The 18,913-nt window shown below is 44.4% G+C and overlaps 1 protein-coding gene across 1 annotated transcript; it reads right to left on the bottom strand.

The window, feature by feature from the left end:
* Positions 1-4,867: 4,867 nt before the first annotated feature.
* On the bottom strand, positions 4,868-7,937 carry SLITRK1 (SLIT and NTRK like family member 1). Its single transcript, XM_089511176.1, has one exon. It carries the CDS (start codon positions 7,830-7,832, stop codon positions 5,760-5,762), a length of 2,073 nt encoding a protein of 690 aa, XP_089367302.1. The 5' UTR covers positions 7,833-7,937; the 3' UTR covers positions 4,868-5,759.
* Between the last annotated feature and the right edge of the window lie 10,976 nt (positions 7,938-18,913).

The following is an 18,913-nucleotide window of genomic DNA, read 5'->3' as shown; positions in this document are numbered from 1 at the left end:
TGAATGAGAATTTAATTCCTGGTGGGTTTATGTGATCAGTATTCATTTTTATTTTTAAATTTGAATGTGGAAGAAATGAAACTATCAGTTACCCATACCTACCTTCACACCTTGCCTAATAGAAGGATCATCCTCCCTCCAAACATTAACTTAGTCCTAAATAAAGACTTGAAAATGCTTTATTAATTCTTGTTTTTCAAGAATTGTTGGTGGTAATTAGCTTACACATTGTAAACTGCTTAGGGAGTGCTTAAGTGCACTGATAAGCAGTATGGAAATGTACTTGCTAATGTATCACAGACCCATGAACACACACACACACACACACACACACACACACACACACACACACACACACACACACTCATACATACAGAATAACCTAAATGTAAATTAATAACCTAATACACCCAAAAGGCCACTCAAGAATTAAGCCAAGACTTCTCTAAGGCAGCTTTATGAGTCCCATTGACTCTGTAGCTGTCTGTTCAGTCCCAAACCATGTGGGATTGAAGAGGAGCCTAACATGCACAGTTTACTGTATATGTTAATAGGTAGCTGTATCCTTTAGACTCAGTAAAACAAAACTTGGCTATCCCTTTGGAAATTAAGAATACCTTGGGTGGACGTGGCTTACAGTTAGCCAAACAACTAACCAGAATAAGATGCAACCAGGTGGTAATACGGTGAGAGCAGACAAAAGTCCAGTGCAACAAGTCAGTTGAAATGGTATTTATGTTAAGACAGAAGACAAAATGGTGTGTATTTGGTCCAATTTTTTTTAAAAGAAAATGAGATTATTTCTGCCTTTTTTTTCCCTCAGAGGAGAGTTCAGCTGGGTAGATAGATGAATAGATGGATGGATCATTTATTCCCTGACATCATTACATGGACAGACCATGAGTAGAAAGCATTATAAAATGGAGGCTCCCCAGCTGTAGTGGAGCACTCTCCTGACATTCAGTTAAATGGGGATAAAATCTGATTTCTAACCTACTGCTCCACATGAGGATGAGACCAGCATGTGGAATGCTATTCCCATTACTATCTCCCTTTCACACCTAAAAAGAGCTATGAATAAAGCTTAATGAATTGGATTCAAGATCGTCTCTCTATAATTGGAAAGGCTTTGCTCAATGAAGGCGTATCTATCCAATATTTGGAAATCCACATTCACCAGAGAGACAGCAAGATCCCCTGAATACCTATGTACAATTTTTAGGATCCTGGAGGAGCATAGGATATACATTGGAATTTTTAGGCTACCCAGTGGAGGAGTAAGAAAAAGGTTCCTTCTACCAAGGTGGACAAATGCACCTAAATCTTAATCCAGTCCAGTAAGTATTTGATCAAGTACCTAAAAAAGAATATAGGTCATTCGTGGTATTTTACAATATGGTAGCTAGCTTTATTTATCCACTTCCCACTAAACTCCAGCTGAAGACAGCCCAAGACATTTTATTGCAATGTCCAGATTCATAGTATCCTAGGCTAGTCAAGTTGTTTTCACACCTATGCATAAAATCTCTCACAAATCTTTATGGAAGTAGCAATACAACCACAACAAATTTAAATTAGGGAAGGACAATCTAAAAATTTGATGTTCTTTCATGACACTCAACATCTGAAGTTGGCTGAGGTGGTTGCCTCACTCTACTGAATGGCAAGGTCGGCCCTGATACTCATCCAATAACCATGTCTCAGAGCATCATCTCGGATAGAATCGTTGCCCATTATTGGTTCATACCATAGCCAACTATATAGAACAAAGTAATCATATTGCTGTTAGGGGCAAAATATAATGCTAAAAATATGAATACAAAGCACACAACAACACAAGCTTGAGCAGCAGAAATCTCCTTAAAAATCAGGATCTAATTCATTCCTTATTCAATTCTCAGTATATTCCATAGTGAAAAATAAATCCCATTCAGCTTTCTAAACAAATCAGTGTGTACGATGCTCATATACATTCAAGCATACATTCCTATAGCAACTGATCAAGTTATGGCCTATTCTTAGCTTCATGGCATCATAGAAAATAGTCCGTCTCAAGCAATAGAAGTAAATAAGCAATCTCCTTGCTGCTCGTGCTTTCATACCTGGTATTACTGAAATCTCTTTTAAGTTTGATGAATTGAAGACTGATTCAGCTGGAAGCAGCATCCTTCACACAGCGCACACACAATATTTATAGCTCCTTGGTAGTTCTTAACACTCGAAACACAGAAGACTGTGTAACATATAGAAATACATAAATGGCTAATAAGCAGTGATATCATATATGCTTCCAGTTGCACAAATAGTATGGCAGCAGTTATGCTTTACAGGATGAATAAAACATTTATAGGATTTAATAATAGTTTTGAGGGAGATGGATTGCAATATCTCCCTGCATTGCTCATTTGCTGCTATTAGTCTCTCTGTGTTAATGTCTTCTTTTCTAATTTTATAAAACATCATGGATATGTTGAGTGTACATGCAAAAATTATCTGCATGATAAAATCCAAAATGTATTTCATGTGCAACTCACTCATTAACTTTGGTTCTTAAATTAAAATCTAATTGGTCTTCTTTTTTAAGTGTAAGAAACACTAAACACAATTGCAGAAAAACAAATGATTATCTGCTCGCAGGTGAAAGTTGTTTCAGGATAGGAAGGGATAGAGACTGATAAACTATATAATAACGGATGCAACCCATACTTTAATTAAAATTATCTAAGGAAGATAAAAATTAATTTTAAGTGTTTTACTTTTTTAAAAAATAAATAAATTAACATGATATTCTTATAAAGTTTCCTTTCATTTTAGCTTTCAAAAACAATATAACGTAAAGATTTTGTCATGTAAAACGGAAAAGCAATCGGGTTCCTGTTAAGTTCTGTAGCAGTGTTACATTCATAAATCAGTATGAATTATGTCTAACCAGCACTGTTTCTCCTAGCTGTATTTCTGCCTCCACTGTCAGTCCTTTAAGTATTTATGCTATGGATGATACATTCATATCCAGTACTGTGGTTCAAACTGTAACCTGTTTGTTGCTAGGTATCCCTAGTAAATGAATGGTATCTTTAGCAGATTTTAATGGATTTTTTTAAAAAAAAGATACACTAATTAAGCCAATTGATATCTACACACACCACCACCACCACCACCACCATCTTTATCCACAAAATATCTTGATTCAAACCGCCTGAGTAAGGAAAATAAATAGTAAAGGGACTTCTTTTTTTTTTTTTAAGTAGCCATAGTTTGCACAAAGCAACAGGGTTTTTGTTTTATTACCAAAAAGTTATACAAACAATATGAAATAGCAAGACAAGATTTAGGAAGTTCCCATATGCTCTTGGCATATCATTCAGTTCCCATCTCTACTGTGCTTCCAGCAACACTTCAGTTCCAGCTTTTGCAAAGAGTGCCTCATTTCCCTCTGTCATATATTTTTTGCCAACCTTCCTTTCCTTTTCCTTTCGCCGCCTATGCACACAAAATGGGAGCTGTATATGTGTATTTTATACCACATCCCCATCTGTTCTTTCTGAAGTTACGCTTTGTCCCTTCCAGTGTTTCTCCTCTTTAAAAGGATTCTCTGCCTGAAGAAAGCCAGAAGCAACGTGACTGAAATCTTTCATTTCTCCACTGGGATTTTCAGCTAGGAAGCTGCAGTTGACTTGAAGGTGTGTGTGTTGAGGGGGGGGGGGGGGATAGAGAGCTTTCTGCCTTGGCATGTATTATCTGGTTAATGGCCAGCCTACTGTGCAAGCAAAATCACAGGAGATGGGCTTGGAGTCCAACAGAAGGAACAAGAAAGATTGATTTCAAGTCTGAATGGTGGCCGGACTCTGAGATGGGGGGGAAAGGGTTAGGAAATTCTACCACTAATTAGTTTCCCTTCCCCTCCCTCTTTTTCTTGCTCCATCTCTAACAGATGTTGAAGCCCAATGGCCACAGGCACCCTGGCCTGTCAATCATCAGGTTTAAAGAATTGCTGCCCAATGAAGTCTGGTCCCTGTATTAATGAGAGCGATCTGAGGCAGAGTCAATTAAATCACATTCCCACCCACCTCCCTTGTCTCTCTGCAGTGTGCAGCAGCAGCAGTATTGGCACCACCAATAGCATACCCAGTATTAATAAAGGATTTCAGTGCTGCATTCAAGGGAAGAGAAAGGAGGGGAAGGCGGGGGGGGGACCACTGCCGAGTGAAATTTACATGGTTTAGAGCCAGAGAGAAGCACACTGCAGGACCTGCACTTGAATGAAAGCAAATGGATCCCCCCCCCCCCCCCGCATTCTGGCACCACTAAAAATACAATACAATACAGTAAAAATCCCGCCTGAAATAAAAGAGTGACACAGGGGTGGGGGGCAATTAAAACAATAGGAGTGACCCAAGCTTTGAAAACATTTTCACTTTAATACTGAAAAAATATGCCATTATAAAATCCTCAAATAGAATTAGGAAGTCTCACTTGCTTGTTTTCCTCAGCTCAGATATTCCTCCAGTGTTTTATTATTATTGTTGTTTTTAAGAGTGTGATTTAGAAGAGCAGAAAAATCTTTTGCCACCAAACTCTGCAGCTTAAGCACTCAGGTGGCACTAAGTGATCATGCTTAACTGCTTAACTGCTTCTGATTTTCATGTTCTTGTTTTCCTTTTCTTTCTTTCTTTTTTAAAAAAAAATCCCAATATTTTAACATATTTATCACCCGGCTGTGGGATTTTTTTTCTTGTTTGTTTGTTTTACATTCAGATGGAAAGGCATTATTTGAAATGTCAACTCAAAAATAACCAGAAGCAAACTGGCCCCCTTCTCCCTCCCCCAACAGAGAGAAAATTTGCCCCCCAAAGTAATCTTCCCCCACCCCAAATGCAAAACCTGAACCAATGAGAAGTATAGCCATGCAAACATGTCTTAAATAAAATCTTAACATTTTTCCTTGTTTGTTTCACAGTAAAAGGACGATCTCTACTGCCTAGCAATCACACAAAAATAATGGCGAAATGGCACTTTTTTATTCTTATTATACTGTATTTTGTATATAGAAAGTTTGATACGATGGAACTTATCAGGTAAGAGGGAGGACGAGGTGAACTGGACGCTGCTTCCATTTGGGGCTGTAGCGTCCCTGGGTGGTTTGTATCCATGCGAACCATGCAGCAACTTGGGTTGGTTGGTTTGTTCTAGATCAGAGTTACTTATTTACAATACATTCATGCCTTCGTGCAACTGGACACTCCTGCTTTGTCCACAATGGAGAGGGCACTAGTGAGAGTCTCCCCCTCCCCATCGCACACAGAGCCACTAAATCCACTTGGCCATTGTAGATCATCCATGAGAGAGTGTTTTCTCTCTGTGTGTCTTGCCTCCATGTTGAGCCACCCTTGGCTCCTTGGTAATTCCTTCCTTCTTTTCAGTTAGCTATGCACAGTTACACCAAGCAAAGCCTCATGATGGGATTAGGAAGAAAGAGGGGTGGTGAGAAAAAAAAAGGCAAGGCTCCACTCAAACTTTGTCTTCAGTTTGGTGAGTGGTCTGGGTGTTTGTCACCAGAAGGTAGCTTTAGGCAGGCTAAGCCTCATCCCTTGTTGTGGTCCATTCACACCAACGGACGAGACAGCAATGCACAGATCACAGGAAAGGAGCTCTTGAACCACTGGAGGGAAATTGAGGTTGCTAGCTGCTGAAGTGAACTGATTGCCCATATATGATTTGAATTTCTTTTTTTAATTTTTGTACTTTCCCACTCTTGTGTCTCAGTCTGATAGAGAGTGAGAGCCACAGTCATACACCCTATGGGCTCCATCTGTATTGTAGGGTCCATTATGCCAGTAGGAGGAATCGCAGACTGTCTGTAAGGAGTTGATCTCAGAGGCAGAAGAGTTGGCATCCCTCCTCTTGGAGCGCTTCCGGTTCCTCAAGATGAAGACCAGCATGCCAACCACTGTGAAGGCAGAGGTGACAAAGACTAACAAAAGGCCAGGCACCAGCACCGAGATGGAGACTCTGCTGGTCTCTAGGTAGGAGTTGGAGTGAGTCCCAGTCTCGGCCAAGCCAGTGCTGTTCTTATGGGTAGAAGTCAAGGTGGGCAAGACCTTGAGTTGAGGGCAAATGGCCTCATTGGAGAGGGATTCAAAATCCTCTTTGAAGAATTCTTCTGGTGTCTCACATCTCAGATCACTCATCATTACCTTGGGCCTCAGCATCTCCACCCACTGTTTGAAAGGAACAATGGGGCACTTACAGTCCCATGGGTTGTCATGCAGGTCTATTTGGGTGATGGAAGTGAGCTGGTCCAGGACACCTGCCACTGGCAGGTAGAGGAAATAATTGTTGTGGATGCTGAGTTTAGATAGAGAGACCCCAGCAAAGACATCAACAGGGAGAGACCTCAGAAGGTTGTTATTCAAGATGAGGACTCTCAGCTTGGGCATAGCATTAAATGTCCCTGGCATGATCAACTGGATGACATTAAATTCCATGTTTAAGTATTCAAGGTTCTGCAGGCCATTGAACTTCTCCCGAGACAGGATGTCCAAGTAGTTATTGTCCATGTAAAGCCACACTAGCTCCAAAAGGTTCTTGAAGGTGTTGTTCTCCATGGTAGCAATGTTGTTGTTGCCCAAGTCCAAAAGGTTTAGTTTCCGGTAATCCACAAAATGTGACTTCCGAATGGTGTGAATCTTGTTGCCTCTCAAGAACAGCTCGTGGACATTGGATGGCTTGGGCTTCAGATCCACCAGGCTGCTGATGTTGCCTTCGTTGCAGTTCACCTTGAATCCTCCAGGAATTTGGTGGCAGGTGCAGGTGGCAGGGCAAGGTGTGCTGGTGGAGGACTTGCCTTTGGCATTGAATGCTGAGCCAGCCACAGTCGGTCTGGTCTTGATCTGCCAGTTAACTGGGATCTTAGTGCCCCCATGAGGAGCAGACCCAGGGGTGGCAGGGTCTTCCTTGTGGACCTTAAAAGGGGTTGGTATGGGCCCTGGATCACACGTTTCTTCCTCAGCTGGGGGCGCAGCTAAACTGGAGTCCACACGGCTCTTCCTGCAGAGCTCTTGCTCCGTGGTCTCGTTCAGATCCTTGCCTTGCAACCTGGTGGGGGCTTCGCAGACCACGCGTCCAATGAGGGCGTTCTTGGGTATGTTCTCCAGCCATTCCTTCAGGGACAGCAGGTCGCAGGTGCAGTCCCAAGGGTTGTCCTCCAGCAGGATCTCAGCGATCCCCGGGATCTGCTCCAGCACGTCCTCGTAAGGCAAGGTCTTGAGGCGATTGCCCCTCAGGTCCAGGTGGGTGATGGGCACGTACTGGAACACGTTGGCTGGCAGGACGCTGATGAGGTTGTCATTCAGGATCAACACCTCCAGCTTGTTCAAGTCCCGAAAGGCCCCCGGGTCGATGTCCCTCAGGAGGTTGAAGTCGGCCTGGAGGTACTCCAAGTCGTCGAGCCCCAGGAAGGTCTGCTTGCGGAAGGACTTGATCTTGTTGTTGTTGAGGTGGAGGCGCTTCACCAGCTGGAGCCCCAGGAAAGCCCCCGGCACGATCTCGTGGAGGCCGTTGTTCTCCATGTGGAGGCTGACGGCATTGTAGAAGTTGGCGAACTCGTTGGGGAAGAGGCGCGTGAGGGAGTTGCCGTGGAGGAAGAGGTGGTAGAACTGGGAGGTCGGGGCCGAGAAGCGCTGCAGGCTGGTGAAGCCCTTGCGCTCGCAGTCGACGTGCAGGTCGCCCTCCACCTCGCTGCAGGAGCACAGCTTCTCCTTGCAGACGTCCCCCGTCACATTCCCGGCGGCCAGGCAAAGCGAGGTCTCCAGCAAGAGGATCCAGAGCAGCATCTTGACGCCCAGCCAGTCATCCCCGAGCTGCTGGAGCCCCCCCAAACACGCCGCGAATCAAGGGCAAGGCCAGAGGAGAGAAGGGAGAAGAGAGAGAGAGAGAGAGAGGGGGGGGGGGGGAGAGGCAAATATAGATATAGATATAGATGGAGAGGTGGCCCTCTCAAGCCCGAGCCCAGGCAAGGGAGGTCCGGAGCATCTCCAGGCGCAGAGAAGAGGAGGAAGAGGAGGAGGAGGAGGGAAAGGGGAAAAGAAAAATACCAGCAAAAGGAGGGGAGAAAAGGAGGAGAAGGAAGGAGGACGGAATGGCTGGGGGAAGAGGGGGGTAGAGAGAGAAGGGGGAAAAAGCGAAAGGTGGCTTTGGCTAAAGAGGAAGGGTTGAGATGTAAAGGAGGTGGGAGATGGGGGTGGAGGTGAGGGGCCCCTCTCTCTCAGCCCTCTTTCCCCCTCCGGGCTCCTCGATCATCATCCTCTGGTGAAGGAGGGAGGGGGAAAGTTGGAGATCCCCCCTTCATCCCCTCCATGCAGAGAGGACCCCCCTCCTTTCCCCCTTTTCCCCTTCCTTCCCCCCAAGAAAAGCCAAGTCTCTTTCTCTGTCTCTCTCTTTAAGGCGGCGGGAGGAACAGGCTAGGCATCGGCAGGAGCAGCCGGAGAGCGGCGGGGATGAAGGAAGAGGAGGAGGAGGAGGAGGAGGAAGAGGAAGGGAGGGGAGGCCCCCGGGGCATGGCTCGGCCTCCGGACTGACCTTGCCGGCCTCCCCTCCGGCCCCAGCCAAGGCTCGGCGGGGCTCCTGGGCGCTGTCCAGTCCACCTGGTGCTGAAAGGAAGGACGCCCAGCCTAGCCAACGGCGCGGCAACCCGTTGCCTGGCCCCGCCGCCCGGCGCCTCTGGCCATGGCTCTCCTTGGCTCCCTCCCGCCCTCTCGCCCCTTCTGCTCTTCGCAGCCTCTTCTGGCCAAGAGCTGCTCCGGGCGCTTCCCGCTGTCTCTCGGCGGAGGGCAGCCAGCCGCAGTGGCCCCGATCCCGGGGAAGAAGGCGAAGTCAAGCCCGGTCCCAGGCTCCAGGACTCCGGGGCTCGGAGGGAGGGGGGCTGCCCCAGAAGCCCCTCTCAGGACGGCCTTCCGAGCGGGGAAAGTTGGGCATCGCCGGGAGGATGGAGGGCTCTCCTCGCCGCCGCAAGCCAGGAGCAAAGAGGGCAAAGAGGTCCCGGGGGAACCCGCTGGCCTGAGGGTCCCGCTCTCCGGAGCCTAGCTTTCGGAGGGAACTCTACGTAGGGCGCGCCATTTTCCCCCTTTCAAAGCTGCCCTCTCTCTCCCTGATGGTCGCCAGGCTGCGTCCTCGCCTCGCCTCGCCTCGCCTCGCCTGGGATTTGGTCCCTGGGGAGTCTGTTTCCCTTTTCTTTCTTTCTTCCCGTCCTTCTTTCTTTTCCTCCCCGGCTTTTCCTGCTGTGGAGGGCCAGAGCCAGGCTTCATGGATGGCAGCGGTTCAGCTGAAGAGGGAGAGGAGGAGGAGGGAGGAGGAGGAGGAGGAGGAAGAGGGGGAGGGGGAGGAGGAGGAGGTCCCTTCTTGCTCCAGAGGAGGAGAGCCGGCTTCTCTGTTCCATCTGCTCTTTCTAGATGGGGAAACAGAGAGAGAGAGGGGGGGGGGAGAAGAGAGAGAGAGAGAGGTGTCAACCAAACGGCGATAGGGCTTCCTGCCCTCCCCCTTTTTGTTACACTTGGGAAAGGAAGGGAGGAAGAAGGGAAGGAGAGAGAGAGGAAGGAAGACAAGGAAGGAAGGGAGAGGAGGATGAAGGAGGGAGGGAGGAAGAAAAAAGGAAGAGAGGAAGGAAGGGAAGGAAGGAAAAGGAATGAAGGGAGAGAGGAAGGAAAGAAACAAAGGAAGAGAGAGAGGAAGGAAGGAAGGAAAAGGAAGGAAGAGAGAGAGAGGAAGCAAGCAAGGAAGGAAGGACAAAAAGAAAGAAAGACACCGGGGGGACAATATTTCCTTACCTCCCCTCTCTTTCTCATATATATATATATATATATATATATATATATATATATGGGAGGGGGTGAGATTGGTGTCGCAGTGGCCCCTGGGCTTAGCTGGGAAAGGCGGGCGGCGGGGTCCTGGAGCAGGAGGTCCTCCTTCCCAGAGCCCCTCTTGGCGCCTGGGACCCCGCGGGAGTTCTTTGCCTCCTCGGGAGGGCTTGGCTCCTTGGCTCGGAGCCCACCTGCAGAACCAGTGGCATCCGCAGCGCTGCCCCCGTCCCCTGGGCGACCCTCCTGCGCTAAAGGAGACCCCCCTCCCTCCCTCCCTCCCTCCCTCATGCCCGAGCTGCCTCCCCCTTCCCTTCCCGGCTGGGAGCCTCTCCGGGCTTTGCGCAGCTGCCCTTCTCTCTCTGGTGGCCTTGGAGTTGACATCCAAGGGGGCTGGGATGGGGGACGACACAGAGTCCAAAGGATGGAATGAGAAGAGACGGGGTGTTTGGAGGAGGAAAGTCAGCAAGGCACCTCAAAACTCTTCCCTCCTTTTTATCATTATCATTATCATTATTATTATTATTTGGAAGCCAAGCCTTTCTTCCGCAGCTCTTCGGCTCCCAAACCCCCCAGCCTCCAGCACTGCATCCCACTGCAGCTCCTGGACTTTTCGGCGCAATGTGTCGGAAGCGCAGGGTTGGGCAGAGGCTGCCTCTCCATCGGGCAGAGTTAGGGGTCCAGCTCAGCTGGCAAGCTTTAGGGGAGGGAGGCAGAGGCAGGAGGGGGCAAGGCAAGAGGGAATGGAAGAAGAGGAGGAGGAGGAGGGGGAGGAGGAGGCAGCCCTAGTGGGACAACGTGCAAAATGAAGGCAAGAAGGGATCGACCAAAGGGGAAAGGGGGCAGTAGTGTGTTGGGGAGGGGGATGGATGTTAGCACCTGGCTCACTTTAGAGGGAGGTAAGGTGGGGATGAGAGCGAGCAAAAACAGAGTAGAATCCTCTAGAATCATAGTATCCTAGAGTTGGAAGGAACCCCAAGGGCCATCCAGTCAAGCCCCCTGCCATGCAGGAACTCATAAAGCATCCCCAACAGATGGCCATCCAGCCTCTGTTTAAAGACCTCCAATGGACTCCAAGGGAATTCGCAGCAGATCTCTAGGTCCCACCTCAGATGGCAGGAGAGCCCCAGTCACCACTGGCAATAAACTCATAAGAGTTGGGCCTAATTCCAGTTAAGAGATGGAGAGAGACTTTCTTCAGCTGAAGAATGAATGCTTCCTCCACTTGCCTCCCTGTCTTCCTTGCTGCTTGTGCCTCTCCCGTTTCCCTTTCCTCTTCCTCCTTCTTTCTTCCATTTTCTGTTCCCACCATACCTCTCTCCTTTGCCTTACAGCACTCCTTGATCTCTCTCCTCCATCCCACAGAAAAGGTCCCATCCCTGCTGGTGCTTGCTTCCCTTCCCCTCTGCCTAGGGACTTTTATGTGCGGCCAGTCCCACCTCCAGGGCGGTGGGAATGCTCTGTTAATTTAGGCAGCTACCTTATTCCAGACTCAGCTGGCTTGGAGTGGAGAGGCAAGATGGAAAGGGGTCAGAAAGAAGAGTGTTCTTCCTATCTCAAGGGGCAGCAGATTATAGGTTGCTTTCCCACATGTCCTCACTTATACATTTCAAAGCATATCACACACACAGAGAGACTATCCATTTGACTCTTTTTTCATATAGGAAAGAATGCCTCTATTCTGTACTTTGCTGGTGTATAACATTCTGTGGGTGTGCAGTGTTGTAGGTGGTCCTTTACTCCCTGCTTCAGACGGCATGAGAGCTTGGGTTGCCTCCCAATTATATTTTTATTGCCAGAAAAGGGGAGAGGAACTTTGGGGACTCTCTAGCTCATGGAGCTCTGTGTGTGTGTGTGTGTGTGTGTGTGTGTGTATACATATATATATATATTTAGACTTAAATGATATGGTCCTTGACTTTTTGGTAAAGATACTTTATTGATTTTTTTAAAAAGCATGATTACAAAGAAATGTGAAAATGAGGAAAGGGACAGTAAAATAAAAATAAAAAGAAGGGAGTACATAGCATATAAATGGGAGCAAGTCTGACCACATTTCCAGAAACATTTTCTTGATGTCGACATTTGTAACATACATGCTAATGTGTGACTAAAGCAGTGAGATTTTGTGACCAGTTGATGATTTTTTTGTCTTCACAGCCTTGAAGTACAAGTCTTTTGGCAACGGTAAAACACACAGGAGCCAGCCACATCAGTTAAATTTCACTAAAAGTGCCAAATATTTTTCCCTAGTGCAAAAGTAATACATTGTAATGAATCTAACCAAAATATATACTTTGAGTTAGTGAAGGGACACACATTTGCATTTCACCATAGAGTGTTATCTTCAAACAACCCTGTCCTCTATCACTGTAGATTTGCAGATATAAAAAAGTGGAGTATGTATATGTTTATTGGTTTGCTGTTTCAATCAAATTTGGACTAAAAACAGCCAATCAGCAGGGGCACAAACAGTGTACTGCTTCTTCTCATTCACAGTGGATTCATTCAACTTCTTGGCATCTTCTTCCTGAGTGTGACTACCCAAAACACAAAAATCCAATTTCTAAAATCCCATCATTAATATTTCTCATTATGATTTATGTTCATTCATACACAAACCATTTTTAAAATAATAATAATAATAAAAAAATAGAACAAAATACATTTCAATTACATTTTCTATCAAATCAAAGAGACACTTCACTGAACAGGGCTTAATTTGAATGAGGGTTTGGCAGACTCCGGAGGCCCTTTCAGGCTACACAATTATAGTGCTGTATTCCACTTTAATTGCCCTGGCAACATCCTATGGGATCCTGGAATTTACAGTTCAGGATGGGTACTTAGAATTCTTGTGCAGAGAGCTCCTCTAGTGCCTCCCCAAACTACAATTCCCAGAATTCCATAGGATGCTGCAGCCATGACAGTGAAATGGAATCACATTGCTATAACTTGGTTGTGTGAATAAGCACTAGTTTATATGACTTTAGATTCTATTTTTTAAAAAATAAAATAAAGGAATATGTGAACAGAATAAAATGCTAAATACCTCTAACTGTGTGAAGGATGCTTTCTTCCTTATATAAGAACCATGGACACTATTTTAAAATAGATTACTTTTCTGTTGTAAAACGTGAAACACTACATGGCAAACTTTTACCAATGATAGCAGGGCTGTGTTCAGGACAAAGACCCAAATCCTGTTTTTCATTGTAACTAGGGTAGACCATTGGATCAATGGGATTTTTGTTGTTGTGTGCCTTCAAGTAATTCCCAAGTTATGGGGCACCTAAGGCAACCTTATCACAGAATATTTCTATCAAGATGTTTTTCATTTATTTTTTTTACTAGCATACAGAAAACAAAGCTTTATTTTCATAAAACAACATAAAAGGAAAAAATATACATAAATACTACCTCACCCAACAATGTCAACATAGTCTGTTTGTTTGGTTTAGATGTGTGTGTGTGTGTGTGTCTAGTAATTGGTTTTTTATTGCCTTTGCCATACTCAGAGGCTGAGAGACTGTGACTTGCCCAAGGCCACTCAGTGGGTTTCCTTGGCTGAGTGGGGATTTGAACTCTGGTCTCCTGGATCCTAGTCCACTACCCAAACCACTACATCATGCCGGCTCTTTTCATAATGGAATTTATCTACATAATGTTAAAGCCCAATCTACATTTGAACCATTTTAGACCTGTAAAAATGGATGTCACCAGTATAGTGAGGCCACTATGACATTAGCTAATAAAAAGTGCTAAAATGTTAAGACCAGCAATAAAATAAGTATGCTTTTTAGTGATTGTAAACAACATGGGGATTACATCCCACCACTTGCTTTTTCAGTAGAAGTGGAAGAAATGGATGAGGGGGAAATTCCAAAGGTAGATGGGGCTGGCTTTCTCTAGGCTTTCCAGAAACAGGATTTTGGCCACTGGAGGGCTGTGTTAGCTTTGGAGGCCAGATGTTTCCCTCTCTTGAGCTAAATAGTTTGTTTGTGGTGATGGGAGTTATTCCCTAAAACCTTCACTTTAGACTTTGTGTAATAAATGGATAGATTTTCTTCTTTGCAAAGCTGCCCCAGACTAACAAATATCCTTTAAGCTTGCTCTGTTTAAAACTAAGTCATCAGCATAAAATAGCACAGTCAATTTATTATTCTCATCTGAAGGAATAAAAGGGGGAGGGATGCCTCAGTGACAATATCACACGCATGCAGGCTATATTATGTTATAATAATTGAAACTGTTTCTTTCCAGGTTCTAGTTATAGCAATTCTCACCTGCATATATTTTGATGTTATTTTTAAAAATTACTACAATCACTTAATAATGTTAGCTATAAGCAGTTTATGGCATAATCACTCTCTTTTACTCAGGTCAAATGTCAATAAAGACTAGGGGTAAAAAAAATACTTACTTGGACCCCAGACAGTGAGGTTTTTAGAAGCCTGGCATAACTATAATTAGCTGACCACCCAAAGCAAGGGATTCACCCAGAGGATGAACTCACAGCTCACATCAGAGGCCTCCAATTAGCATCCAAAATAAACACTTCACCAGGGGATGATGTCCCATCCACCTGTTTTGTGTCTCTAAGAGAGAGAGAATATAATCTTCAGTTTCCATTTTGGATACAGATGGTTACTCGGGAAAGCCACCTGGGAGACATATATTATCAGATGAGATCTCACACAACTGAGACATTCACATCCCAGGGACAAATTGGGATTGCATATATGAACCCATAGTTCCTAATTCCTAGGTGCCTTGTTGTTAGTGTGTGCCTTCAAGTCATTGCTGACTTACAGTGAACCTAGGCGGGTTACAGACCACCCATTTGGGGCGGGCTGTACCCGCCCCTTTGGTTAGGGGAGATGCGGTGCTCGGCAGCCTCCTAACCCTAATACGCGCTCTGCGCAGAAAAAGGAACAGCGGCCGTTCCAGACGGCCACCGCCATGAGGACGCACGGGCGCGCCGCCTCTATACGGGGCGGCGCGGACGTGACGTCCTCGCTCTGCGCCAGGGCGCCTAGTGCGCCCTTAGCACGGACCAGGAAGGAGCTCCATTTCAGTTTGATGCAAAACGGCGCCGCAAACTGAAATGGAGCTCCTTCCTGGTCCGTGCTAAGGGCGCACTAGGCGCCCTGGCGCAGAGCGAGGACGTCACGTCCGCGCCGCCCCGTATAGAGGCGGCGCGACCGTGACGTCCTCATGGCGGTGGCCGTCTGGAACGGCCGCTGTTATTTTTTATGCGCAGAGCGCGTATTAGGGTTAGGGAGGTGCGGAAGCACCGCATCTCCCTAACCCTAGTACACGCTCTGCGCCTACTTTAATGGTGGTGTGTAACCCGCCCTAAGGTGTACCCTTCATAGGTTTTCTTGGCAGAATTTGTTCAGAATTTGTCCTTGCCTTTCTCTGAGGCAGAAAGAGTGTGACTTGCCCAAACTCACCAAGTGGGTTTCCATGGCCAAACAGAATCCTGGTCTCCAGAGTCATAATCCAACACTCAAATCACACTCAAATCTATGCTGGCTCACCTAGATGCAACATTCTCCTTTGGGCATGGGATCATTCTCCTTTGTGAGAGCAAGACCCAGACTCTTCAAAGTACAAATGTGCATTTATACTTTATACTAACTACAAATGTGCATATATACACTTTTCTATCATGTATATAAACTGACACAGAGAACAAGTTGGCCACAGACAGATAAATGATGATCCTGGCCTACTTTAGCAAAGACACTTTTATTTTGATTCTTGATGAACAGGGAAAGGAAATCATGATCAAACATAGGTCCCTGTCCTACCAGATTGTTTGGCCAACAACTCCCATCAGACCCACTCAACATGAGCAATGGTAATGGATAGTGGGAGCACTAGTCCAAAACATTTGGAGGGAAATGTTTCCTTCCTGGATCGAGTCCATGAGTTGGACTAAGTTACTTGAACGAGTCCTCTTTTAATCTGTGGGACAAATAAATCAAGTTGTTTTCAGCCCTAAACTGGACTGCCTTAGTCTAGAGCCAAAGCTTTATCTGCAGGACTCAGAGCATGTCATATGCAACCATCCAAAGAACTTCAGAGAGTGCTCTCAAAACCTCTGCCAGGACATGCAACTTTTGAGTAGGATTACTGAAAGTCAGGAAGAAAGAAAACAGGATAGAATATATTTATTTACTTGATCAGGCCATTTTGTACAGCCATCACACCTAACCATTTTTTGCTACAGCTGCATAGACATCTGTGCTGGTAATAGGTTCTGAGAGTGGCTTTCCATTCATGCCTAAAAGACTAGCAGACCTGGTGTGACCAGGATCCCCAAGACCATGATTTGGTGTATAATATAATTCAAAATATATTTTCTCTGCTTGTAGCCATAGGGCAATGGATATGACCATATAAAAATGTCAGGCCTTGTTTGCAAACGTAGATGCCTTCTTGTACAATGTATAAATATGGGAATAAATCATAGCTCATATTCTTTGAAAGCACCAAATAATATGCTCACAATAACTACTATAAAACAGCAACCAGATTTGATCTAGAAGTTGCCCTGCTGTACTTTTCTCTCTCTCTCATTGTAACTATGCTACCAGAACACATTTTCAGGGGTTGCTTGTTAAAACAATTTTAGACAAGAGAAAAGTAGGTGTTGTGATCAATATACAAAATAGCTCTCCACTTTTACTAATTTGACCTTTTTGACATTTAAATTCACTTCCCCATCTTGACACATTCAAGGCTGGAAACCAGAAGGGTAATGAAGCAGCCAACAAGTTATAGAACAGAATATTAAATTGATCAGAGCACTTTGAACACAATGGCTTATTTGAAACATGGCTGGTTAAAATGTATGCTGCCCTTTTCTCATATCAGTAATAATGTAATAAGAAATGTTTTTTCTCCTCCTTCCTCTTATTTAAAAGTCACAGTAATGTGATAAAGAACTGTACACTGAAACAGATATGATACTTTCCCAGAGATCTCCATTAAAAAAGAAATGTAGCTCTTAAACACCTTTTTAAGACTCTACAAAATACGTTTCATCTCAAGACTAATGATAAGAGGATCAAGTAAGTATGTAAGAAGATCTGGGAATTTAGTCTCCACTCAAGCATCTTGAGCAGCTAACTCAGATGTTGGTGGGCTGCAGCTCCCAGAACTACTCATACTGCATATGTTTTCTGAGGCTGAGGCTGAGGGAAGTTGCAATCCAAAAACAACTAAAAGAACACAGATGCAAATCCTTGGAGTATATCATCTTCTGAGACTTTACAGGATAAGATGGAACCCTATTGGTCATATAGGTATTGAGAGAACTAGTCGGCTAAACTATTCAATACTGCCTTCTAGATAGTTGCGTAAGTGGTATGTTGGCAAACTCTCAGTTCCCTCTTCTGACACACAAAGTTGCAGAGAGTAAGACTTCACATTCTGGTTGCAAGGATTCTGATTCTAAGACTCCAGGCTCTACACATTTTTCTACCCAAAGCAGGTACTTAAAGTAGTTTGACCCTTGTCTTCTGATCTTTATGTTCAAAGAAAGATTTAAAATCTGATTCTTTTTCTTTGTCCTCAGACTAGTTGTTGTGAATCATGGCACTGAATAAGCTGATGAAATCCCTTGCTTTAAGTAAAGATGAATAAACTCATCATTCAAGCAACATCTCTCCTGTCATTTGTTTCTTTCTTGACTATATTTTGGTTTGTCACATGCCATGTAATGAACAGATAATCAATGGATACAAATGAAAGTTGCTATCATATTCTAGATGATGGAGTATTGAGTGGCATAAGGGATACGCACCGCTACCTGTGGATTTCTTCTTTTTCCCACCATCTTGACCAGTCCATGTGATGTTCTGTTGGAGCTTTTGTTCTCCAGGATGAAAAACTAATGAATTAATGATTACATCCAGAGTAGAGCACAGGAATGTACATCCCATGCGGATGTCATGAAAAGCACCTGTTAATTTAAATTAATAAAAAAAAAAAACAGTGGTTAGAGAAGTAGGGGTGTGTGATAGGGCCATCTCAGTGATCACACCCAGGATGTATGATTACCATTTCAGGAAACTGAGTATTATCCTCTTTACCCACTTTCTAAAAACATCTCAGTACTGACTTTTGGGAATTTGTTTTTTTTTTTTCCTTTCTTTCTGAAAGCCTACTTGCTATTTCATTTTATTTTTAGTTTGTTATATTGTGAGCTATAAGCTTCACAAATACCCTAAAATAGGGCTCAAAGTGGGGGCTAAAATGCAGATATTAATACACATATGCATTCTGTGGCAGATTCTCTGGATCTAGATTGGATCACACATTGAACAAGATATCCAGGTATAGTAGATGCTGTGACAAGTGTTCCACATTTGATTGAATTGGATTGGTGACCTTAATTTTAATTAGTTCAAACTGCCAACAGGGGACAGAAGGAAATGGGAGAATGAATGGCTTAGTTTATAGCTGTATTAATCTAGCAGGTATTTTTTCTTATCACTAACATGATTTCAAGAATTCTCTTTAATTTATTGTTATCAGGATTGATTCAGATTCTTTTTCACATCTGGATTGGGCCTTTATAGTTATTTCATCAACCTTGTTCTCCAGATGGTTCTGGTGCATGCTACACTTCTGTGTCATGTTTCTCTCTCTCTCTCTCTCTCTCTTTGTGTGTGTCTGTGTATCATATCACTCTATCTCCAAAAGTCACCAAAAGATCGGAAAGCAAATGCTCATCTTCAGCTGGAGAGGTGACTCATGCATTGATTCTCTAGTAATCCCTATATATATATATATATATATATATATATATATATATATATATAGAAAAGTACTGTTTCTAATAAAGACAATCTGCAGTGCCTTAGTCTTGTTTCACTTGCCCAGATGATATGTGGGGGAATTCCAGGTAACTACATAACTTAGTCAATTTCAATGAAAACATGCTATGAAGATGAATAGTGTGGGCAGAATGACAAGGGACCAACCACAGATATGATAGCATAATTATGGTACAGGTAAGTAGTGACAATGACCTTGTGTTACTCATA

Source organism: Sceloporus occidentalis, unplaced genomic scaffold (assembly GCF_023333645.1).
Source record: "Sceloporus occidentalis isolate IW3139 unplaced genomic scaffold, rSceOcc1.0.p SCAF_2, whole genome shotgun sequence".
Taxonomy (NCBI): Eukaryota; Metazoa; Chordata; class Lepidosauria; order Squamata; family Phrynosomatidae; genus Sceloporus; species Sceloporus occidentalis.
This window is presented reverse-complemented; position numbering and strand designations above follow the sequence as displayed.

Bases quoted from the DNA above. Each gene is read 5' to 3' on its own strand.
- SLITRK1 (XM_089511176.1), bottom strand. From the start codon at position 7,832: ATGCTGCTCTGGATCCTCTTGCTGGAGACCTCGCTTTGCCTGGCCGCC.